The sequence below is a fragment of the Pagrus pagrus genome (genome assembly GCF_965226575.1).
Source record: "Pagrus pagrus genome assembly, chromosome: 20".
Lineage (NCBI taxonomy): Eukaryota > Metazoa > Chordata > Actinopteri > Spariformes > Sparidae > Pagrus > Pagrus pagrus.
In genome coordinates this window covers 13,705,402-13,731,913 of record NC_140207.1, presented here as the reverse complement: position 1 = coordinate 13,731,913, position 26,512 = coordinate 13,705,402, and the positions used below count along the sequence as shown (strand labels likewise).

At 40.4% G+C, this 26,512-nt stretch overlaps 1 protein-coding gene across 1 annotated transcript; it reads right to left on the bottom strand.

Annotated features, from left to right (window-relative positions):
• Positions 1-18,363: 18,363 nt before the first annotated feature.
• Positions 18,364-26,100, bottom strand: socs6a (suppressor of cytokine signaling 6a). Its single transcript, XM_084341207.1, has 3 exons — positions 25,675-26,100; positions 25,141-25,210; positions 18,364-23,550 (listed from the first exon to the last, which is right to left on the bottom strand). The coding sequence occupies exon 3, from the start codon at positions 23,422-23,424 to the stop codon at positions 21,814-21,816; it is 1,611 nt and encodes a 536-aa protein (XP_084197333.1). The 5' UTR covers positions 23,425-23,550; positions 25,141-25,210; positions 25,675-26,100; the 3' UTR covers positions 18,364-21,813.
• Between the last annotated feature and the right edge of the window lie 412 nt (positions 26,101-26,512).

The window sequence follows — 26,512 nt, the reverse complement described above, 5'->3', positions numbered from 1 at the left end:
ACTGGATATATCAAAGAAATCACAACACACTCACTCGAATATTCACGCTCGTGCCATTTAGTCAGACAAGGACGCTGCCAAATTGGTTTATGCTTTATTTAACTAAATCATTTGTGATTTGTAATTACTATAAAACCGAGAGTCTGCAGCCATCGAGAACTAATGTGAGATAGGGAGCCTAATGTAAAAACTTTGTTAAACTGATATATATTCACATTTGAGACATACATATATACATACATATATATATATTGTTGCAGATATCTCCTCCTACCATTGCATTCCCGTCACAATACCGCTGTTGTTCGAATCATGTGCCCCCTCAAGTGGTTGACAGTTTGTTGTAGCTAACGTTGTTAAGGCTAGCTAGCAAACATTAACATTGCTAGCTTGTATTCGGGCAGTAAAGTATACTGGACGCATACTGTAGAAATCAGCCATTTTATCAATATGACCTTTAAATGTTAAATCGAAACGTTAAATCTAAATGTTAAATCTAAATATTAAATCTTAAGTTAAATCTAAATGATAAATGTTTAATCTCAAAGTTGAATCTAAATCAAAATTATTTAAAATTTAGATTAAACATGTTGTTTTAACCTGTTATGGCCTATATTATTGTATTTTTTATGTATAAACATATTTTTGCCAAATATATGTAGCAGTTTTAAATGTATGGAGAATGAGAAAAATATTGAAATATATCAGAAAATTGTAACCAATTGCCACAATGACAATGTTAACATGCTGATGTTAAGCAGACACCAACTCCATCTTAGTTTAGCATGTTAGCATGCTAACATTTGCCAACTAGTATAGCTCATTTAGTCTTAAACAAAAAAAAATTGGACAATTTAAAATTATGACTTGATGATGGCACTAGTTGAGGAATCAGAGGATTACCAATGTGACAGATTCATCCTGCAGGGCATCATGTCTGCTCGGAGAAAAGTCAGGGGAATCACCAAAGTCATGAGGCTTCATCATCTGGGAACCATGACACCATTATTTAATGGCAATCGATCTGACAGTTGTTCAGATATTTCAATCTGGACCAAAATGCAGGACTGATTAACCATCCAAATGACTAACATTATGGTCCATACAGCCACACTGCAAGCGTGGCTAGAATTTCTCTCATCTGGTGCTGAACTAAATCATAAAATCCACTCTCAAGTCTATGGTGACAGAAATGTCTTGCATATTAACTACCTCAGCTTGTAGCTTCTTAATATTGGCCTCCCACCCAGGTGTAAGCAGGAACATGCCACACGCAAATAAACAACACAGCTTGACCAGGCAAATCCTTTCCGTGACCTCAATGTGTGTGTTTCACTCAAACATTTTGGGAGAAACTAATGAAAAGTGACATGGCAACTAGCAGAAGCAAGATGACACATCTACCCAACATTACTGTGGGCAACATCACTTCTACATGTTTCTAATATCCTAAAAATACACTTTAAACAGGATGGGGAGTCTGCCAAAGGATCAAACAGGCACAAGTGGTGCACCAGCTGGTACCGTGGAGAATACCTTGGATTCCTGCGGCACCGCGACTGACGTAGCTCCGCACAGGTCAAAGGATTCAGGTTTGTTAGTGACAAAGATGAGTAACAGGAAGGAAGAGGAAGGTAGAAAGTGGATGCCTTTGTTTGAGGTGTTTTTAGCTGCTTGCTTTCTTTACGTCACAGCTTTTGGAAACAACATAAACATCCAGTTTAAAGCACTTGACTCTCATTACTGCTTTCTTCAAAGAGTATCCAGTAAATATATATTTAAGAATGTTCTTTTTTCAACAAAATGTAAAGTACAAAAGCATTAAATACTCACAAAACATATTTTTATACAAGCTTCAAAGAGCTTTATCCTAAATATACCTTTCTATACAAATTAGCGTCATCACGGTTGAATCGTGATTCAATAAGCTTAGCTTTCATGTAATGACAGTATGACACCCTATATCTTCTCCTATATTTAGGTTAGTATTTCCTGTCCCCGAGAAGCCAAGTGTCAGTTGGATAAATATGACTTATTATTTCCCTCTTCTGCTCTCCTCTCACTGGATGTCTATCACCACACCTGAACAAATAAGAGCACAGCTCTGCTCATATCACTCCTGCTGGGAAACTTGTACTGGCACAAAGACACAGTCAGTTGGCTCAGATCCTCCTTAAGCCCCAGTTTAAAACTGAATCATCTATGAAAAATCTATTGAAATTGTAAATTCACACCGTGTCAACTGATCCCAACAGGCATTCTGGGTACGCTAAAATCTTTAAGATGTTTTCATTACAATATGTTTCAAATGTTTCGGAGGTGTTTCTGTAGCATGACCTTGAACTGAGATATAAAGGAGACATATTCTGCTCATTTTCATGTTCATAATCTTATTTTAGGTTACTACTAGAATAGGTTTACATGCTTTAGTGCTCAAAAAACACATCAGTTTTCTCATACTGTCCAGTGCTGCGGCGCTGTATTCCCCCTCTGTCTGAAAGCTCCGTCTTAGCTCCTGTCTCTTTAAAGCCACGCCTCCTGCACACCCAGTCTGCTCTGATTAGTCTGCTCACACATGCCTGAGCCAACACCGCTAACAACAACAGAGCAGCTTTGCTGAATGAATTCTTACATGCTAAACTAGCCACTGCGACTGAATTATGCAAATGTTTGACAAGGTGATGTAGTGTGATGTCATGAAGTCACAGGATTAAAGGCGGGACTACTGACGAGGCGTTTCAGGAGCAGCGTTTTCTGTTGGAGAGATGAGCTCCCGTTGGAGCGGACTTTGGCCTTTTTAACTTCCGAGACCTTTCACATGCATAACAACCTACTGTATATAAAACACTGAAGGAAAAGAGAAAAAAACTAAAAAACATACTATGTCTCCTTTAAGGTATTGAGTTTCAGAGTTTTTGCAGTCTAGGAAAGTTGCAAAACATGCAGTTAAGTCTTTTATTTTTTATTCTTTTATAATTGTATTAGTCAGATTAACAGGCAACCCAATTGTACTCTTTTATGTGGGATCAAAATCTTATCACAGTCAGTGTTTTTGTAACAGGGATTTTGCAGACAGAGTCCTCTAAAATAATAAGAGCTAATTGGGACAATTATAGGTTTCTATCTGCTGAGAAATGAAAAGCGGTGCTTTTCTAAGTAGACAGTTCAGTCTTATTTTGCTTTGATACACAAAATCAATGAATGGAGTTATGTTACGAATTCAGCGGCGCCAACATGTTAGTTCGAAGATTAATCTACTTTTTACACACTAAGCATTCAAAACAAAACAAATAATCGAGAATAATTTAATGACCTTCTCACTGAGACAACACTGTGAGGAGGTGGAAGTGGACTGGTCCTCTGGCTCTATCTATATTTCTCATAAATAAGCTTTCTCTTTTTTGCAGTTTGTAAAAGCAACCCTAACACCTCCTGTACCTGCACTACTACAGCAGGGTGACAGTGAACAGAGAAATGTCCCGAGGCTGGAGAAGCAAGGTTCATGTCCCGCTGTATCCCAAGTGCTGTTGAAGTGTCCCTGAGCAAGACTTTGAATCTCTGCCAGCTCCATGGGCACAGCTGTGTTGCTGAGCCGCATTCGGCCCCACTGAGAGGAAGTGGGCAACCAAAAAGAGAAGCTCCCCGCGGGAGATACATAGAGGAGGCCGAGGATGGTTGTAGCTCTGTCAGGTTGACCAGTCAGGAATGAACGGTGGTTGTGTGATCAATATTTTACACATCTGCTATTTTCTGACAAAGTTCCTCATCTCAGTGTGGAACAAAGAGACAACAAAGTAGAGAGGAAAAAGATAAACAAGTACACATTTTGAGGTAAGAAAGTAAAATATTAATGTTATAAGTCTTATATCAATTGTATCACCAGCGGAGAAGAACGCCATTAATGTTAACATCTCACGCTGTCAGTGAAATGGTCGGTTGGTGTACTTCGGTAGAGAGAAAATAAAATGAAAATGGTTACAACAAGAGACATTGCTGCCAAAGGATTTTTTGGCAATATTTTGGTGAGCTGAGTGCCATCTAGTTCCATTATATTCCAGAAAAGGCAGACATCTCTATGTCCAATATCTCCAAAACTCAGTATCACACACCAAAATAATCTAGGTGGATATCTAGCACTACAGGTAAGATGTAAAATATGTATCTTTGATTTTGAGGTGAACTGTCCCTTTAATTTAGCAAATGTTTGTATTGCTACATCACTCCCCATTTATTTTGACAATTCTCTTCAAATGCTGGTAAGAAAAGTAAAACTATATTTGGCAAAATCTCCCATAATTGTGTTTATGTAATAGATCTTTAAACCCCCAATAACTGACTGGCCACTCGGGGGCAGCAGAAACATAAATAAAAATAAATAAATACATAAAACATTATCACTTAAGAACAAATTGATATGGAGACCTTGTTCGCAAAAAGTTGCCTATTGAAACATACTGTTCCATCCCACTTCTGACTGATCCGCTACTTCATCGGGTCATATTTTAAAGTAAAACAACATATTCGAGAACCCGTTAGCTTACATTAGCATCCAGCCATTTCCTAGCTAACATTACCGTTTGGTAGTGTTACAAGATACGGTAAGAAAATCATTCTAATATCAACACACATCTTGGACACATTTATTTAAACCTAGAAGTGAAAAGGCCCCGATGTAGGCTTGTCAAACGGAGGACTGTGTCAACTAGGAAGTGGTTAAATGCTATGGGTCACCAAATAAATGAAATTTGATCATTATTTCAGTTGCTGATCAACCCGTAAGTGGTGAAATGATAATGATTTGTCAGCTTATGTTTATTTGAATAACATTAGGATAACATTATCCCAGCATATGAACTTTGTGACACTTTTAACATACACAGTCAGTCTTAATACAGATATATTGAGTATATCTGCTTTGAAAGATGATTAATTGTGGTAGACACATAGGCTAGCTTGAGTCAAAATAAGCTCTCTGCAAAAACAACTACAGAATTACGGATTTTAAACCCAAACACGCTACAACCTCCTACGTTTTCTTCCATATCTGCTTCTCTGTGAGACTGCACCTCGTCTAGTGGGGTAAATGATTCATTAGTGAGGGATGTGGGTGAAATCGAGAGGCTGAATGGCTGCACGTGGTGGATAGATTGAGGGAGAGTCGGAGGGTGAACGTGGATGAAAGGAGATCTAAGAACTCAGGGCTGGACTTTGGATGGATGCAGGCCTTGCACTGCTCCTCCCCTGTCCATCATGGCTTCGTAGGGAAGATGGACTGGGGGGGGAAAAAAATAGGGGATGAAAGGCAGACAGAGAACTTGAACCCCTCACTTTCTTCTCCCGTGATGCTTTTACACATAAAGCAGCTTCACCAGAGCACAAGGATTTTCTTGATCAGACTGGAGCTGGGAAGGGTATTAAGTTATTTAATGATTCTGATTGTTGCTGCATTGTGTGAGACTTCATATAAAACCATCTCTCGTTGCTCTGTGATGAGGAGGATGTACTTCTTTCACCAGCCTCTGTAACTACCACCTTTCAGGACTGCACGTTCACTCGAACCGTGCAGGTGAATGCCGGGTTATGTTAGCCACTTCTGAGAAAGAAAGTCTCCGTAACTGCTGCAGAATGAACAATGAAAAGGCTCTTTCCCATCCTCGTAGGAGTGGCAGGCAATAGCAGTTTTTCACATCCATACTTTTGGGGCCCTTTTATATTTTTGAAAGCTCAATTTGAATAATAAGCTGAAAAGTGCTCTTTTATGGCTGACATTCATAGTATCCATTCTCTCCAAAGTGATGAAGGAAAGGAAACTTAAATGTCTACGAAGGCGACACCACATCAAACCACCCTTACGTGCATGAATCAGACACACTGTACATAAACACACTGCTGCATGAGTCACAGGTGCAATCACACTCAATGCCGAGTTAATTCCACCAGGTTAAAAACACGTAAACATGCGCGGAATAACAATCTATCAGTTCTGAGTGTGTACACACATCCAAGGCTAAACCAAGAAAATTAAGCAGCTTGTCCTCCATTTGCTCTATTTGGATTCATCTCGCAAGAGATAGCTATCAGCTCAATGATGTAGGTAGGATTTATTTATTTATTTTCACCTTTTATTTATTTATATGTAGTTTTAAATACCACCCACGTCTGCTCCACATTCCTCTTGTCTCCTCACTCGTTAAGATCTAGGCACTGCAGCGCTGGAGCTGACAGTCTCTTACCTTTGTGATTCATAGATCCAAAAAGCCTTACATACTGCATATTTACTCCTAAATGTGGGTTTAGAGACACGTTAGCCCTGACAGAGGCGTTATATATAGATATATGAAAATGCAAATGTTTGTGGGTGACATGATTTCTCGATTTCTGAAGTAAACAAAAACATCTGCATTGAATAAACATGCGGCGCCACAGCTTGCGATATCACAATCAATGACAAATGGGAACTTTAAAGGTGCTATATACAACATTCAGCGACATCTAGGGAATTTAAAGGTGTAATATGTACGGATTTTAGCCAAAAACATTCAAAAGTTAACAAAAATGATCAACAGAATGTGGAAAAAATAGTGACAGTTGTGACATTATGACGTCTATGTATTATGTTGAAGAGATAGCAACTGAAGTTAGCTTGCTAAGCAGCTAGCCGCAGCCCATCCAGGTCCAAAGCTCACATGCTAGCGATGTGAGCACCAACACTCCAAGCTCACCATCTGGACCACTAGCTGCACGGCTAACTGAGCTAACTAGCTAATTAGTGGTTACTCTGGTGATATGTTGGTGATATTTGTGTATGAGATCGGCGGGCGGCCATTTTGTCCATGCTGCAGCTTTAACATTTGCTACAACAAATTCATAATATCGGTAACAACCAATCAGCTCTCATGCCAACTGTAGTCCGTCACACTCATAGGAGGTGTGACTTTATTCTCTGGTCAGGATGTCGTTACTCCACTATGTCTTTATACAGCAAATAGTTGTTTGTTTCTATCTCTGAAATTTGGTCATTTAGCTTTTGTCATTTGAAACAAGTTCTTTCTTCTTTTCATGATGACTTCAGGCAATTAAAAAAAAAACGCTAGAGGCTTTAACATTCCGTGAGACATTTCCTTTTATTCACACGCAACAATACCTACAAAAAAGTTTTAAGCTGTTGAGAAACTTCTATGAAGAAAGACCTTAAGAACACTCTGAGCCGCAGCGAGCATAATGAATAATCATGATAGTTAATCATACCTGCGAGTTACGTTTGTTACAGACAGTCTGGGCTGATTGGTCTTGAAGCGCAAAAACCACGGATTATGATTTTGTGTTTTTGTAATGTGTGAATCAGAGAGAGACGCTGCCCGTGCTTTCTTGGATCAACTTGTGTCTGAACCACAGAAACCTCTGTAGAGGCTACAGAGGAGATGAGTCTGCACTGCAGCTTCCAAGACGGCTCCCTCCTGCAACTCATCCTTGTTTAGAGCTGCAAGAAAAACACACATAACAGAGGAGAGAAGATTTACAGTTTAAATTAAACTACCAATATGACGAAAGGCTCATAAATCACATTCATGTATATTTAAAGGAGCACTACGTAGTTTGGGGGAAGGAATTTGAGTCGGAAGAGAAAGATCTTCATTGACTGATTTTTTCAGGCCAAAACAAACTAAATAAATAAACTGTCTTCGTTTTCATGACTGAATAAACTGAATAAACAAACTGATCTTAAAGGACAACACAGTTTTACTTAATTTATATTTGGCTGACCCTGCCACCTGTCTAGCTTCAAACAGTGTTCTGGGGACCTTATTTTCCTCTGAGAGCAGCTTGTTTATTCAGAAATGGGACGGAAAAAAAGCATATTTATTGTATAACTACCGCATTAATATTGTAAATATTAGCTATAACTACATAGTGCCCCTTTAATAACACATACTAAGTTTTGGAGAGGGGAAAAAGAGGAACACAGATGCACATAGCAACCTTAAAGTCTTTATTTCAGACATGCTCATGATGTTATGTCAGCGTTGTGTCTGACAATTCCTGTATTATTTTCACTTTATTCTCTGAAACAGAGGGAACTTATTTATAGCACTGCATCAGAGCGGAATGACTTGCTGAACAAGGACATCTATGGGTCATGTGGGATAATGCAAAAAGCATCACAGGCTGATTGTTTGTGTACCTTTGTGTGCTTTACATTACAGTAAATGTAAAATAATGTACATTTCTTTTCAGTAATTTACATTTAAAAAAATCAATCACATTTCAAAGCCTTTTAATGCTATGTATTAATCACACTAATGAGCTTGCAGATGCATGTTCATGATATGTATAACAACCATCAGAAATGAAGCCAGAATGCATTTAGGTCACGTCCGGCTGTCCCTTCCACTCATGTCCTTATGGCTCACAGCTTGTACGACAGAAATGATTCACATCCTCCAATATAATCTTGCGCAGGGTGGAGGAAGCAAGGATAGTGAACATTAACCTTACTTAAGCTGCTGTTTTTCTCCAGGGGATTTGGAAGGATTTTATTACTTAAAATTGAATGGCACACTTCAGTAGGAGGAGCGGACATGCATGGGGCTAAAGCTACTTAGTCAAGCTGACACACCGAACTGAGAAATATGTTTTTTGATGTCTTTCATGGAGTTAAGTCGCATAAAGAGCCGAACGGTTACGGATGCGCTTCTTCTTTGTTTGTTTGTTTTTTTTTCATCCTTTTCTACTCTAGAAATTACATCACACACCACAAAGAGGCCACTTCATGTCTCTCAAGGCTCTCACTCAGACAGGAAACACTGAGGCACCTTTTTCAGGAACACTCATTTGGCTCATCATGCTCAATCAGTACAACGTGTAGTGGTTTTGATTTTGATTCAAGAGGCTGCTTTGACCTTTGAGACCTGAGCAAAGAAAGATGAAGGGCTTCTAAAGATAACAATATTAAATGTTACATAAAAAAAAAGAAAAAGAAAAAAAAGGTTCAACTATTTGCTGTTGTGCCTTGGAATTAAATCAAACTAATTTTGGACTGTAACTGTGTATGATAGTGAGAAAAAAAAATCCTACTGATCTAAGTGCTGAGTCATGAATGCCACAAATTAAAAAAAGACACTCAGTTTTTCCCTTTTTGCACGATTATGCACATGCACCACATTAGCAAATGATGTTTCCAATCAAACCTAACTCGAAGCACTTTCTCTTAATTTGCACGCGGACGTTAAACAAACCACAACTAAGTCTTTCGAGCGCTTGACAGTTTGTGAGATGAATAAATAAAGAACACATTCTTTTATCAGAACGCATCCCTGCAGATCTGTCTAATGACAGCTTTGGATATTTAACCGTCCTCCTCAAACAGAATTATCTCAGTTCTGCTTGAGCCGCTTCCCAGTCTTCATTACTATTGCATGGCCCGTGGCCACTTTTACTCATCAAGACTGCATTACATTATTTACAAACTGGAAACAATTGAAGGTGCACTGTATTACAGGACAGGGAGTCACCCATTAAAAACCATAATCCTAAATTATGAATGACTATTACATTTAGTATGCCATGTTGCATTAAGCAACTTTATATGGTGAATATGTATTTAAGGGACTTGCCCTTCTCTCGGGCTGCTGTTTGTTTTTAGAGGAAGGCAACAGGACAGATTCAGGACGAGGATTCTCTGTTTGACTTGTTCTGGGCAGACATTGGCAAAGAAAGACTTGCAAAGACTAATGGGATTGAAGGATTTCAAGCAGATTCTACATGGCTGCAGGGTGCTCAGAGAGGCAGGAATGGGCTGACAGACAGACGGACTCAATAAATTGCCGACTGGAGACAACGTCAGTATGATTAGCTGATATAACCGGCGAGGAAATCAAGTTGACCCAACTCAAATGACCTGAGTCATGGTTCGCATTCAGGTAAAATAAATGGGTGTTCCTCCCCAGTTTGATACTGTCCAATAAAGCAAAATCACATCATACCTCATCACTCCACCTCACTTCCACCTTTATTTGTATTCAATGGGTAATTGGTTCTGCAGCGAGACATTAAACGAGACACATTATGATCATTTTCAGGTTCATCATTTTATTTGGGTCACTACTAGAATAGGTTTACATGCTTTAATGCTCAATATCACATCAGTTCTCTCATCTAGTGTAGCAGCACTGTATTCACCCTCTGTCTGAAACACTCAGATTTAGCTCCTTCAAGCCCCCCGCTCCTGAAATCCCAGTCTGCTCTGATTGGCCAGCTTGCACACGCCTGAGCCAGCACCACTAACAACAAAAGCAGCTTTACTAAGTTAATTCTTAAATGCCAAACTAGCTGCTAGTCATAAATTATGCGCATGTGTGACAGGGTGACACAGTCTGATGTCACAAAGTCAGGGGATTAAAGACGGGACTACTGACGAGGTGTTTCTGGAGCAGTGTTTTCTGTGGGAAACGGGAGCTTCTGTTTGACCTTTTGAACTTCCAAGACCTTTAACATGCACGAGATTCTATATAATACACTAAGGGAAAGGTAAAAAAAAAAAAAAAAAGCATAAAAGGTTGCCCTTTAATAAGATAAAATAAGAAAAAAAAAGCCTACAAAGCTACAACGTGTACATCAAAACAGCGGGGCGACCTCAGGTCTGTTTGACCTTTCCAATCATAGATCTACATACACAAATAAAGTGCAGACTTACATGATCAGCACCACTAATATAAATAAATAAATCAATTATATAAATACAACATGGATATGTAAGTACAATACCGCTGATGAGCTCTTGTTTTGGCTCCGTCACGCTGGTATTTGGCATTCAAGTGCTAATTAATAACCAAACGTGAAACGGAGAGGACAAGAAATCAGCTGGTGAAGGGCTCATGAGCTCGTGCTGTACGTCTACAAGCGGAGGGCACTGACCAATACTCCTCACAATTCCTTCAGTTTGGATCTAATTTTAAAAGACTTCCCTCCAGGCCCACTTTCAAGCTGGCTGCCCGTGCGTGCTGGTTCAGATTTACATCAATGTTGGAGATAGAAGCCGCTCCTCTGATCTTCTCCATCAGAGGGGAGAGAAGTGTGTATACAGGATAAACACTATATTTTCAAGGTCTGGTGCATCCAAATAAAAAAAACCAACATATTTTTCTCTCCAACATTTAGCGGTGTCTAATATACCTCAGTGTGGACTGTTTTGTTCAATCTAAAAACATTACTTAGATATTATAAGAGTCTACAGCCATGCTAATGCTCCTGTAGTTCACAGGTATTGTATTGTATAGAAATGCATGCTAACATGCTACATGTAGTAGCATGTAGTAGCCGTGCAGCTGAGGCTGATGGTATGGATTAGTTTTGCAGATAATTGGTAATTTGTTAGAAAACTTTAAAGGGTAACTCCACCAATTTTGTAAAGCCATGAATTAAAAACAGGGATATTTCTGGTTCTGCTGTATTGCTTTCAATCATTTCTTATTAAACCGTAGTGTTATAGGAGAGCGATGCTGGACCAGTGGACTGCTTTTCAAAGCCTGGTACCTACATTACCCACAATGCAACTAAAATGCATCACCTGGGAACCTTGAGTGTCTGTAAAAAAGAAATTGTGCTAGTCCATTCGATATATTTTGATATATTTCACTGAATAAATGCAACACAAAAAATCATTGTAATTGTTATATATCCTCCATGTAAGGTCAGTGCATACATGTTACAGATATTCCTTGGAGGATAAAAAGAAAATCAGCAGTTATTTGAAGATATTTCACTCTGACCCACAAATGTCAGCTTCTTGGTAGCTCTGGAAGGGAAGCTGCAGGAATATTCATTTGGGGATTCATCCTCTGGAGACCATGAATGTCTGTATAAAATGCCAATCCAACAATAGTTATTGAGACGTCGGTCCTCACAACCATTCGACTGACCAACAGACTGGTGTTGCCAAGCCATGCCACTAGCACAGCTAACAACACAGTAAACAAGTAAAGCAATGACAGAGAGGTACTGCAGGGTGCGGCCTTGTAAATATGCTTCATGCAAGTTGTCAGCATCATCTAAAATCAAATCACCTGTGTTGGAATTACAGGCAATCTGGGAATTGTCTCTCTACTTTAATAGATTGTAGAACCAAGGATGGACTCGAGGCTGCAGCAACATGTCAGTTTCATACCTGGTTCAATCATTTACTATTTCTAGATGTGCTGCTTTTAATGTACACCCATGTTGCCATGCAGGGAAACAGAGATGATGTCATCAAGGGTTACGATAAAGAGCTTGTCAACACTTGAAACCTTTAGTTTTTACACGCCGTGTGAAGAGCTGCTCAAGTCTTGACTATGTTGAAATGCCACTTCAGACAGGAGGGCATCAAACTATAAAGATCTATACTTTGAGATGCTCTGTAAACTGTAAATTTATGAATTTAAATAGATTATTACGAGTTTAGGACAGTATATAATAGACTGAGAATCTAATGCACTGTTAACACAAAAGGCACCAAAAAACACACTAATGATTTTAGTTCATCCTTAGAAGCCGCTACACAACAATCTTGTTTGCCTGTGATATTTTGAAAAATATCAGCCACTGATGTAAAGCAGTGCAATTAGCATGCTTCGCAGTGATTAGACTTAATGCAGCCATCCTGAAGCTGCGACTTAGAAGCCTAAAAATGAGGTGCTAAACGGAAGGAACCCCACTTTACTTGAGAAAATATCATATCTAGGAAGAGAAATTACAACTCCTGCTTAATTGGCTGCTAATGTTAATCGAATGAAGAACGGTTGGCAGCATGCAAAGGGAATTAGGACGCCTGTCTTAGAGCTGCAATGAACTGAGGCCTGATTTAAAAGTCACAAAGCGCGTCACCACACTTGCTGTGTGGCAGACAGGTGACACGTACCGGAGGTGTGTTGGACTGAGAGATTGAGCTCATCATTTGCACCAGAGGCTCAAAGGGCCCAGAGCTTCTGTAGCCAACTCATTAGGGCTGCAGGAGACAAGTGGGGGAAAGAATATTAGCAGGATATGGCTGCAGAAGAGGAGGGCGGGGCCCCGCTGAGTAATGCACACTCAGAGGTGGGGGGAGCTGTTAATTGCCATGCAACATCTCAGCTGAGGGAGCACTTGTGGGACAGTGGCAGTTCAAAGAGTGGGAAGTGTGACTGTGATTCAATCAGAGTACAAAATGATGGCGGTTTGGCCCTTGACCAAAAACAGACTGGCGGCAGGTATGTCATTAATTAGACATTCCTCCCGTGTCAGTGCACTTTTTGTTCTTGTGTGAAGTGTGAAGTTCTCTTGTTTCGGATACAATGAGGAGCCAGTTGAGAACTGCGAGCACTAAGATGGGGTTCCTGCTGTGACGGTGTCGTCCATACCGCTCTATTGGCTGCGCATGATCTACAGGGGAACTCCATTCCTCGTTAAACGACAAACCACCACCTGTTCTCATTTCATCTCTCCCGTCCTCGCTGTGCCTGTTGGACCACTGGTGAAGGGCAGACACCCAGGTACTCCGTGAGGGATGGAGGCAAGTTTCCTATTCAAAACATTCCCTATCCATTTCCTGATGGTCGCCACCTGTTCACCCTTCCCCCACCTCTTCCCGACACATCCGGATATACACCTCGCTCCCTTGCAAGGGATGGGCAGATTGCTGGGGGATGAGAGTGGATTGTCACTGTCACAGGGGGCAAAGGAGGAAAGGCGGCGGGTACTCTGTGTTACCTGATGGCCCCCAAGTTCCAGATGTCACTCTTTTTAATGACATAATTATGACCGTCTTACGACTCCCCTTGGCCCACAGTCTGTACTGGAAGCTCGGCACACACACACATACACACACTCAATTCCTGCATATTATTATTATTAATCGAAACATGTGTGCCTATGCATTTCCAATTATAAAGATGTATTTTTGAAAGATACCCAGCTTGTGTAGCTATTATACATTTCCTCCAGCCGTCACTTAGAACGCCATAATAGTTGAAAAAAAATCCTATATTAAAGGAGCACTATGTAGTTTTGGAGAAGAAGTTCAAATTCAGAATATTTACAATATTAATGAGGCGATAAAACAAACTCAGAACTATTTATTTTTTCCATAACTGAATAAACAAGCTGCTCTCAGAGGAAAAATAAGGTCCCCGGAACAGTTTGAAGCTAGAAAGGTGGCAGGGTCCGCCACATATAAACAAGTAAAATCAGTCAATGAATATCTTTCTCTTCTGATTAAAATCTCTTCACCTTTAATCATGTAAAATGAGAAGCATGAATGACTCTTACAAAAGGAAGGATTATCCTGACAGATTATAAATCAAATATCAAACTGGCCAGCCTCTTCTTTGCTGACGCCCCGGAGCTGAGGCCATCTGGATCGGCTATTTTCTGGTCATTAACAATGCTCACTTCTTAACAATCTTAAAGTGCTTTCTCTTCCCTGAAAGAGTGACCGAGGCTGGCAACTCTATGTTCACAGTTTGAGCTGCTTTGTTTTCTAAACTCTGTCTTTGCCTGGTATGGCAGAGATGTTGCTTTTGGACGAGGACCGTGATGAAAGGCGTTTTGATCTGGAGTGCTTGCAGCACAACAGTGTGAGACACACAAAGCGGTAGCTAGCAAGCTGAACTTCAACAAACATACACTCCACGGATACATAGGAAACTGTGAAGAATGATCACAATGAATGCCACGATGAGCTGTTGTTTCAGTGGGGACCTGATAATGATGAAGGCAGTCCCCTCTCTAACAGGGCTAATTGGGGTTCAGAGGCATCTAATGCATGATAGATGGAGAAGGAGAGGGTCTCAGTGGTGTATCGCACTGCTGGCACGAGATCACAAGCATTAATAGAGCTGAACCTTTCACTCTGGGCTGAAAGACATCTGTTGCCAGCAGGTAACCCCGGCTTTATCATTACCAGCTAGACCCACCGATGTTTCCCTGGCATGACAATTTAAAGCGATATATATGTTTGCTGGCTAATTCAGGCTGTCAACATCATCCCTGTTTGTAGGTGAAAAATGGGTGCACCACGCAGCGCGCCAGATGGCAGGAATGGATCATCAATCTGAGACAGCAGACATTTGATGGATGGATTCTCCAGAGTAAACAGTTTCAAACTAAGAACCACACTGGGAAGAAATTTGCTCACAAATGACCACTTTTGTGTCGACACTATGCACTGAAAGGAATGCAAACGCTGTTTGTGACTTGAATATGATACAATGCATGATCCAAATAGAAATAAGAGGCAGTCCTACTACCAAGGCATCCCTGGAATCTGCATTCTAGTCACCAGAATAAACATTGGCAATGTACATGTCTTCATGTTGCAACTTCACTTTTCTTTATGTTTTATCTCATGACAAGGCTGTGCTTATGCTCTAGTTAGATTTAGGCACAAAAAATACTTGGTTAGGGTTCGAAAAAAGATCATGTTTTGGCTTTAAATACCTGTTTTGGTCATCATAAACACGGCTGGAGATGTTCTGAGCTCTTGTTTAAACAACCGATTTTGTGGTGTCACACTTACAAATGTTGGAACACTGCTTCCACATTACAATTATCACCTCCACCTCATGATATGAAAGTCAGGTCATAGATATGTAACGTGAACGTGACATGGCACGATTGGAGGAATGTCAATACACAAAAATAACCCATTGGATGAACTCAATTCAATTGTGAGCAGGAAATACTGTAAGTACATGCATGCCATTTTTATCAGTACAGCTAAAATAAAATAATTAAATTAACTAAACAAAATTGATTTGCATCCATCTAAATTAAACCAACATAATTAATTGGTAATGAACTAACATGGTAAAATAATTTTTCATTTGATCCCCCATTAAGACATGCATGAGACAAACCCCGTTTGAGGTGTTTTTATTAAAAACAAGTAGTAAAGAACAATTACAAATGTGAAACGTTAACATTTTATCGTGGCGACTGGGCTGAGGGTCTGCTGTCACTCTAAAACTGACTGTATTTAATATAAGGACTAACAAGCAGGTCACGTGTCCCCTGTCACAAGGCCTTAAAGTGGCTACAATAGATATTATAACAAGAATGCAAGAAAGAGGTGCTCATGATGATGAGTCGCTCTCAGGCACAGCAGGCAAAGCTCTCAAAAACCACTGTACACTACCTGCTCAGCACAAAATGGCAGGCAGTTAGCTAGTAGCCGGTCCCCCAAAAAGTTATCGCAGGTTCAAAGAAATATATCGATGGTTTGAAAGATATAGCCTACTTCATGGTTTCCTTGCTTGAGAAAATAGATGATAACACATAACACATTATATCTCATTTGATTAAGACAAAAATTATGTCTTTTTACAGGAAGGTTTACCTACATGCTGGAATATTTATTAGCTAGGTGCAACTTCCCAAAGTCCTGTTGTCACCCACAACGTATTTGTTTTTACTTTTTACTTAATTAGCGAGCTTTAGAAAAGATGACAGCATTTGTTTGTTACACTTCGATTGAGCCAGGCTAACCGTTTTCCCGTGTCCAGCCTTTATGCTAAGCTAACTGGCTGACGCTTCATATTTAGCAGACAGGCATTTGCATGGGATTGATCTTCTCACATGACTCCCTGCTAGAAAGTCTGTAATATATTTCCAAAAATGTTAAGCTATTCCTTTCAAATGTAAAAGCACGATTAGCATGTGAGCTAATCGTCAAGAATCTTGGCTACGGTCCAGATTACAGTGTAATCGGCCAAACTGCATATCACATTTCATGCACATGAACAGGGGGACAGAAGTGCTGAAATTTCAGGTGATTTTGTTGAGACGTTTTTTTTGCTTATATCATTTTAATGTTTGCTGAAACAGCAACAGATTTGACATCCTGTCAACTGACAGCTTCCCTTCAAAGACAAGAGAAGCACTCTGGGTAAGTAGGCAACATCCTGGGTATGTGGTGGCAAAGTGAGCAGGCTGAATATCACAATGTTTGCAGACAAACCCAAACCCGCTGAGATGGCGTGTCACGCCGTGACAAGCTGCACTCTCCGAGCAAAGTGAAACCTCTCCCGCTAAATCTGAATATAAAAAACTGCAAATTAAAAAAAAAAAAGTAACAGTGGAGAGCAGAGATGAGTCCTTTTATGATGGAGGCATCTCCATATGACATGTGACCACCAGTGTGTGCAATGAATAAATCATCCTGAACCGGGCAGGGAGAGTAAACTGTTGTGTATCTTCACCTCAAATGCCTGGAGAGGCCTGTCAGACACAGCAGTTAACAAAGCCTACCTCCTCATCATCATGCGGACGGAGTCTCTGCAGATCCGAGTCCAAAACCTGACACCATTACCCCACCCCCCACCTTCTCCTCCCCCCACCCTCTACAACACTTTTTCTCCAGAGTCGACTTAAAGTGAAGTTAAAGCGAAGATGGTAGCAACACTGCTAATCTCTCCCAGGAGTCTCCGCTTCACTCGGTTGTATTTAAAGACCGGCTGAATTGTCTTTGTAAATTAGGCAACCGGAGCTCTGGGATTAGCTGCCAATTTGTAGCCACTGCGGAGAGAAACTCCTTGAGACCTCCATGATTTTATCTATTAACACAACTTCAAGCATGATCAGGCTCTTGTTAAGTGTATCGCTGGCAAACAACTATGTATATGGTGTGATTAAAACTCTGCATGCAAGGTACTTAAAGGGGCACTCTACTGATCAATGTCAGTTTACTAGGCAAGTGTTTTAAGATGGTTTAACAAATAATCTCCATCCATGCCAACACATGCATACTGGACATGGGCGTGCTGGTGTAAACAAATTGTGATCTTCTGATTTTTAGTTGCTTAGCTACAGAAAATACTACGAATGACGCAGGGAAATGTAACTGCTATTCACAGAATCCACCTGGATGCCATTTTTTATTAAAATATTGCTGTTTTTGTCCTTTTTCTATCATTTTATGATCAATGTTTGTTTGTCTTACTATAACGAACGAAGTACAAACTCAAAAATCCAATATCATAACATACACTCATTTTTAGTGACCTGAAACGTCCTTTGCATGTGTACAAAAGGCCAAAACATAAAAAAAGCTTTGTTTTGAGATATACCTGTGTACGTGTGGACACGACCTGATGATGTCATGAAGGCTATCTTGGCCAAGATTCACAGTTTTTCCGAACATTGGCCATACTTAGTAATTAAAAGTCAAGATATCTCTGCCTCGGCTGCATTCATATTGGCCATTCTTTTAAAAATGTGTCTCTTGTGAGTTCCCAAGCTTTACGGACAAGTAATACTAAATAGCTAGAGTGCCCCTTTAATTTACACAAATGTAAGTGATGACAGGAATGCTTGAGTATCATCTCATATGAGAATATGAAGAAAAATCAAAGATGTTTTAGAATATAGTTTTTTTATTTATAATTTATAATTGGCAGATACAAAAAACTCTTGAACTGTATCCAAAGTGTGCAATAAAATCACTGTTGATTTTTTTCCCAAAAGAAAAATACAAAAAGACCATCTACTTTGGAAAGTTGACAGTTGACAACCGATGTAAACTGGAGTGAACCGGTAGTTTACTAATCGCTACTAATGCTCTTTTAACTGACTACAGTTTGTTAACAAATTGCAAATCTGCTTTACTCTCCCAAGACGATAACCAAAGTCATTTAGTGTACATACATCTACATTGGTGACATTCTATTTTCCCCCATTGTTAAATACAAGAAAAGGCAATCATATCCATATAAGCAGCACAAATGTGTATAACACATTAAAATGAAATAAAAGTTCTCAAATTGTACCAAGATGTTCATGTGAGAGGGTAAACAAAAAAAAAAAGGGAAGGAAGAGGGGGAGCATTTCCAAACATAATGTTGTAAACAATCACCTTCACTCGCCGAGATGCACAAAAAAAAGTTGTTGGAGCTTGTTAAGTGCTAAACAGCTGTTATTAGTTCAAAACGCTTCAGCAGTCTGAACAAGCATCAACCTCTGGAATCAAACATTGAAGGCAATAATGCTTAATAATAAACAAAATAACTATTTAGAAAACTCACAGCAGCAACACTGTATGACACCGGTTCCTGCTTGTCAAAGTTTGATGACATAATCGCAAATTAAAAATGGAAAAATACAAGTTAAGGAACATTGTATTAAAAAAAGACTAACATTTTGCTTTCACATTTCAACTGAAACACATACACACACGCCCAAAAAGTAAAATCTAATTTACATCCACATTCTTGCCGTGATCCCATTCCTTGACAGCCTGTGAGCATTAGCAGAGGCTTTGATATGATGCTGGTGCCTTACCCTTTATATCCCACAGATATGACATAAACAAAACGATCTCCATTTATCTAAACAGTTATATGAACACAGAAGGACAAAATGTGTGACTATATTTCTTCTTCTTTAAAAAAACAAATCAAAAAACACGCCATCTGAAGGAGAACTTTAGGCAGGAGAGGATCCAAAGCATGTCGATGGAGATTATTCAAGTGCAAAAAATGTGTCAATGTAGGTTTTATGATTCTCATGCTTTCTGAAACTGGTCCGCAGGCAGATAAAATGGATACCTCAAACAAGCGTACATTCCTTTTGTACAGCCTCATCCCCCAGATGGCAAATGTCACAAAAATAAAACTCACATAAGGATTCGAAGAAAGAAAAAACATATCTTGTACACAGAATGTCCAGCCAATGTTTGTGACAGAAAACAACATCCCTCTACACAGCCAAACACACGACCTAGATCCTCCATTCCTATACAACTCAAAGCTTCAAAACGCCAAGTCTTTAAACATGCAACACCGTCCAGAGTTCCTATCTAAATTTCTGCTGTGCTAGACTCACGGTAACTTCCTCAGACACCAACATTTCCAGCTAACTAAAACTAGAACTATGCGCTAACGTTCTACCAAAATTGTCTGAGAGACCATTTTCCAAATACTTTTTTAAAAAGGACACTGATGTCAAAAAAGATGCTCATTCATAATGTGAAAACACTATTCCCTGTCATAGTATCCGTATAAAGCACTTGCGTAGCATACTGTGTGCTCTTCCCTTTACTCTGGCACCAACAGCCAAGTAGAGACAATCTGTGGGGTAGTGCAGCTCTGTGGGGACAATGTGTATAAGCAATGGCAAAAACTGTGCCTCTCTCTTTTTAAATGTCCTTGAAACCCATATGACATTAATGATGGAGCCGTGCAGCTGTGGTGAAACCTTTGTCATATGCCATGGCAGTGCTCCAAGATGGTGAGGACGACTAACCCTGGCTTTCCCCGAGTCCTTATACCCAAGCTCACACCATTTATGGGATTCCTTTGATCTGGGTCCAGCTCACTGCTGGCGTTTCGAGACTAAGAAACAGACATCCCTACGTACAGATTCAGGTCAAATGACTAGAGGCCTTTTTTTCTTTAGTTGTAGGTTAATTGAGGGAAATTTTCTTCACTTATAAACTGCCTAAGGTAAATGCAGTTGTGCATTAAACAGCCTTTCACTCAGAGTTGCGCATAAACAACACGGCCAAAATCCTTCATCCCTTGACCAACATCTCCTCTTATTTAGAGAAACTCTACAGTGCCATTAATCGACAGTCTTAAAGCCTTTACTACATGCAGATACAAGCATTACAGATAGTGACAAAGTTGTTAGGCCTGAGCTGCGGTGCAGTTTTTGTAACATTCCTAATGCAGAAAGATTTCACTTTTAATGTTAACATACTTTTAAAAGGTTTATACATCAACTTCAATGCTGTTCCTACAAACAGCACGTTAAAGTCCAGCATCGTCAGTACCTTTAGGCTTGCACATTATAAAATGGCTACATGCAGCCACACAATGTAAGGCTTCTTCTCTGACCAAACTGTTCCCTCCCACTTACAGACCGGCCAATTTTGGACATCTTTTGCAACAAAATGTTGATAATGTTTTGGACCTGGTAAACCCATGTGACTCTGAAAGGGCTTTTCTTTTTTTCAAAAGTAGCAAACATGACCAGCTCAAAAAAATAATAAAACACCTGCACCAGACTAACCATACTGAAGCAGTAATGTATGTGTTGTATGTCACGTAGTACCATGCCATAATAGTCAAATAATGCTTGAGGAAGAACTAGCATCCGCTGGATATGTAGTGAAGTGTAAATTAGCAGAACAGGTTGGCCACCATCACTTGTTATATGATTTGACTAATTGCATAGTATAAATGCAGAATGATGTTCTCATTTGCAGTCTGATCGTGCTGGAAAAAGATGGCAACGTTGCGAAATCTGTCACGTGATAAAAAAGCAAAAGATGATCAAAATTGGTTCATCTGCAGGGAGCTTAAAATCCAATTTAAAACTTAAGTAGCACTATTTTTCCTTCTTTTAAATGTACAATTTAGTGGATACAATTTTTTCCTTCTTTTAAATGTACAATTTAGTGGATAAAAATTCAATGAATTTCCAAATCCAGAGTGGATTTCTTTAACGCAGATGACAAATTTATAAAAATCTGCTCTACTTGCAGAGCTGGATTTTACAGTTAACCATACCTGTTTAATGTCTGCACTTAATGTATGCAACTAGGATAACTTGGCTGTATACCTCTGCTTTATTTGTTTTTGCAGTAGATTATGTGCTGGCACTATGTCTCTGGAAGTTAAGACCAGCGGAAAATAAACCCAGAACAGTGGAATGGAGGACTTAACAGTGACAGAGTCACTCGGACACAAATCAAGAGCCACCAAAACCGATCATCTCAAAACTGTGGTCGTCTGTAAACCTTGTTTAAATCTCTGAACTGAACCCAAAAGTGCAAATTGCTACCACTGTCCTATCTCTGTGTCCTCAGTAGTGCTTCTCCTGCAGGTAATCTTTCATCTTGTTAGGTAATGGTAGTTTCTGGATCAGGTCTATCCTCGTGTATTGTCTAATGACGAAGCGGCAAAGGTACTGCAGGGAGCGCACTTGCATAAACCTAGATACTGGGTTGGTTAGTCTGACAGGGTAGGTTGCAGACCCTGGCAAGCGAGACCTGGAGTAGCAAAAAGCTCCATTCTCTGAGTCTTTGATAGAGTGTTCGATTAAGTCAACGATGGATGTGTGTCCTTCCACGTCGGGCTGCTCGTAGAAGCTGAAGCGTCCATTTGAGTGTTCGATGCGGGTGTGGAGGGTTTTGTTCTGGGACCTGAAACTCAGGCTGAGCAGGTACCTGTCGTCCGAGCTGTCTCTGACCAGGAAGGAGCCGTCGGCCAAGTTGACCAGCTTTTCCTCTGCCTCCCAGCGTGTGATTGGCCCCCAGTACCAGCCCTGCCTCGCCAGCTTCTTCAGCTCCTCTGTCAGACTGGTGACGACCATGGGCCCGCTGGTCTGGACCGAGTCGTACACCCGACTAACCCCAGGAGCTGAATTTGGGTCAAAGTTGAGGTGGTGTCTTACCCTCTCAGCAACCTGGCTGTCTGAAGAGCTGAACCCTGAAAAAGTCCTGGGAAGATGTCCGTTACTTGTTATGGGCGGCAGGAGCGGAGAGAGGGGAGGTGGGATCTCTACTCTAGAACTTTGGCGCATCACACCAGCAGATCCAATGAGAAGACTGTTAACTGAGGTTTCCATGAAGATATCTGGAGGCATCCCACTAACCAGTTCATGTTCCTCCTGTCCCTGGTCTGTGTGGAGGGACCTGCTGTCCGCTTCAGTCACCACCTCCATAGGAGAGGAGCTGTCCAGGCAGAAGGAGTGGGACCCTTCTGGGTACATTCCCTCATCTAAAGGCATTGTGTACTGGATGTAGTCCTGGGGAGTCAACCCCAGCACCACAGGCACGTCATTTTCATCAATATTTAGATGCAGCTCACCGTTTTGTGGCTGCTGAAGATTCTTTAAGGATTCTGCTTGGTCCTGAAAGAGCCCTTCCATCTGGAAATCGTGAAATTCTTTCCGGACACCATTCAAGTTGGGACTCGGGCTGGGAGAGTGAACCATGGCTTTAACTTTTACCTCCATCTTGATGCATGCGTCATCAGAGTTGACTGACCGCAGAGGCCACGGTGAGGGGCTATAATGATGACTCCGTAGGGATGAAGATCTAAGGGGTCTCTGGGCTTTGACCTCATTGAAGGTTATGGGCACAGAAGAGGACGAGAACGTGTCGTCGTCATCCACTGAACCGATGGCGGAGGAGCTGCCTTTCACTTTCGCCTTCTGCTTGGCAGACAGCCGCCTTTTTAGCGATCCCATCAGGCTCTCACTCTTTGAGCGGCCCTTATTCTGCCCCCCTTTGTCCTCCTCACCACCAAGGTCACAGCCAGAAAGCTCTTTGGTGTAGCAGCCCCCGAAAAGTGACTCTTCCTTCGAAAACTCTGTAGTCACCGAGGGCTGCTGGAGCATGACAAAGTCACCCTCCTCTTTGCCCTTTATGCTGAGGGACTTGCGGATGGTCTTAAGGCTTATCTTCTTCATTCTGACAGGCCCTCCAAAGTGGGGGCATGGGATGGCTCTCCTGGTATCCTGATGAAAGTACTATCCACAGCGTCCTCCCATCAGGCCACACGAAACAAGTCATGCATACAGTGGAGCTATCGAACCCTGCAGGAAGAAAAGCAAAAAACAAGATTATAGATATTCTATGTTTGTTCTTCCAATACTTCAGAAAGTAACACACACATCACAGTGAAAAGATTTAATTTAATAGAGCTGTTGAAGGTGCTCATCTATATTGGGGGAGCAGCGTAGGAGCTGGTGGCCATTTTTATACGTGGTTCATAGGAAACAATGCAGCAGGAGAGTGATCATAAACACACAGCCAAAACAACCAAAACCAAAAAAACACAAGCATCTGTTGGAATAATTGAAAAGGATTTGCAAACAAATATTATAAAGAATGATTTTGTTTATATTAGGATAATTTGTCAGATAAAAAATGAGCTTCTTAACAACCGTATAGAACATTACAGCCAATTAGTGCAGTCCCCTGGCATTAAAACAGTGAATATTTGTTGATGTATTAACCCTGTTTAGGGCCAGGCAATATATTCACATTTTATCATCGTCGTGATATGAGACTATATATTTTCTTCGATTTTATGAGCCGATATCGTTATATCGTAACACAGCATAAGTGCTGTTTTTTCCTTGTTTAAAGATGGCATTACAGTAAAGTGTAATTTCTCAATTAATCATTTGAACAATAAAATGTAAGAAATATTAAGGCTTATTATAATTTACAAAGGCTCATTGCCATGTTATTAAATGTCTTGTTTTCTGCCGGGTCTAAAAGTGAAAGATATTCAGTTTACGATCACAAAAGATGAAGAAATGCAGCAAATCCTAACAGCAGAGGGAACCTAGAACTTCAAAATGTTTGGCACGTTAGGTTGAAAACACTATTAAGTAGATTAATCAATTATTAAAACAGATTGCTTAATGCAGACTGAGTAATAGTGTCGGCTCTAAACAGCGTACTGCCAGCACAAATGAAATGAAACAACAATTACGGAGGTCAGGTTCACTGTAATCGGCTCTTACATCCACGCCGTGTACAAACTGTGGCCCTTCTATAAACACCGTCCCATGTGAAGCAGGGCATTAATAACCTGACAACGTACATATAACAAAAACATTGTGTTTAATACCTAACTGCAAGCCCTTTTTAATGGTTAAACTAACTGCACGAAGTCTGTGATCCGCAGACATCAACACTGCTCTGTATTTCCCCTCGGCTGCTGCCGCTGAGCGTGCTTCTCTTTAAACTCCTCGGTCGTTCCGGTTGTTTAGGATCACTTCCCTGCTGCACTGTTTACTACAGACCACGGATGAAACTGCCCTCAGTTCTCACACTGCTTCCCCAATTTAGATGTCAACTTCTCCAAAACAGCTCCATGATTGAAAGCTAGCACTTATACCTCACGGACGTCATTTCATCGTAAATGCAAAGTGAACAATAGAAAAATGTGTCACCGTACAAACATTCACTGACCACACCGTATTAAGGCCATTTAATGAAAATGAATAACAATCGCTGTCTGTCCATCTGTCAACAAAAAAAATAATATATATATTTACAGCCATGACAGCTCCGGCAAAGTAAGACTCAAACAGTATCCAGAGACATGTACCACTTAAAGCCCCTGAATGAAGCTGCTTTATAATCAAGACAGCTGCAATCTGATTACTCACCATTATGTGCAGGAAAATGGTGACTCAGTTGGATGGGTCAAGTTCCACTTCCACCACCTTTCATTTGATGCTGTGAAAAACAAAAGTCAGCTCAGAATGAGAAGTTTCACATGTACGATTTGACATGTTGTTGTTTTTTTTATAACGACACATAACATGCACCCACGTAATACAACAAGCAGTGTGTTTGAATAAAGCCAGCGTTAGCATGGTTTGTCCTGACCTGGCAGGGCCTACGGACACAACAGCATGCCTTTAGCTTTAGCTACTTTGCGCTTGTTTGTGTCTTTAATGGCAATATTGTCAAACTGTGTGCTCAAACTACGACTCAGTTGGTGACACTTTAAATAGTGCGACCGTGAGAAAGAAGCGTGACTTTGTGCGACACAAACTGCCAATTAACTCAACACAGGCTGGTTTGCTTGTATGCTAATATCAACTAGCCTAACAAGCCAGTTAGTTTGTACTTTCAAAGTAAACCTAGCAGAATGTACACAAAAATAAATGAAAAATGAACATTACATCGTCTCTTACCCGGTCACTTCTGCTCGTCTCACCAGGCGAATTAACCCAGAGTTGTTGGCATTTGTCGTTCATGAAAGGTTCGCCCCTTTAACGACAGCTGGCTAATGTTAGCCTGGCTAAATGTTAGCTTACCACCTAAGCCAATCAGCTAGCTTTGTTAGCGTTTTGCTGCCGAAAAACATAACCGTTAGCTCCCCTTCGGTCGCCTCCTGCGCCCGGACGAAAAAGTACAAAGCGTTTAAATGGCCGGATTTGGTTCCTCTCTAAATGTGCGGGTTTGCATTGCCGACTGGTATGACACAATAAGGTGACATCTTTGTGGCTGGGTTAGCTAACAGTTTGTAGCTCACGGCCTCTTCCTTTCTTCCTTTGTTGCCTGTTGAATTGTGGGAGCAGATTGAGATGCAGCGAATCAGACGCACACAGCGGCCACAGCAAGTTTTCACATCCCGGAGGCAGAGGCGACACAAACACTGAGGAATGATGAGCATCATGTCACAAGATGAAAACAATAATTATATATTTAAAAAAAATTAAATAAAATAAAATAAAAATAGTATATGGCTTTTTTTTTTTTTTTATCATTAGGAGATATGATTTGTTGGAAATGTTTTTTTTATTTTTTATTTGACAAATTAAGGTTACAAAAGAGGATTTCATCATCCAAAACACAAACTTTTAGGGCAGTGAAACATGTGTAAATAACCCAGCATTTCACTATTGCTGCCACAAATGCAGCTGCCCAGTTGCCAAAAGAAGAAGGATGTGGTTGAGCTGGGCAGCACCCACTTATGGAGCAAGGTATTGCAAAAAAAACAAAAAAAAACACCCTGCAACTTCTGCTAAA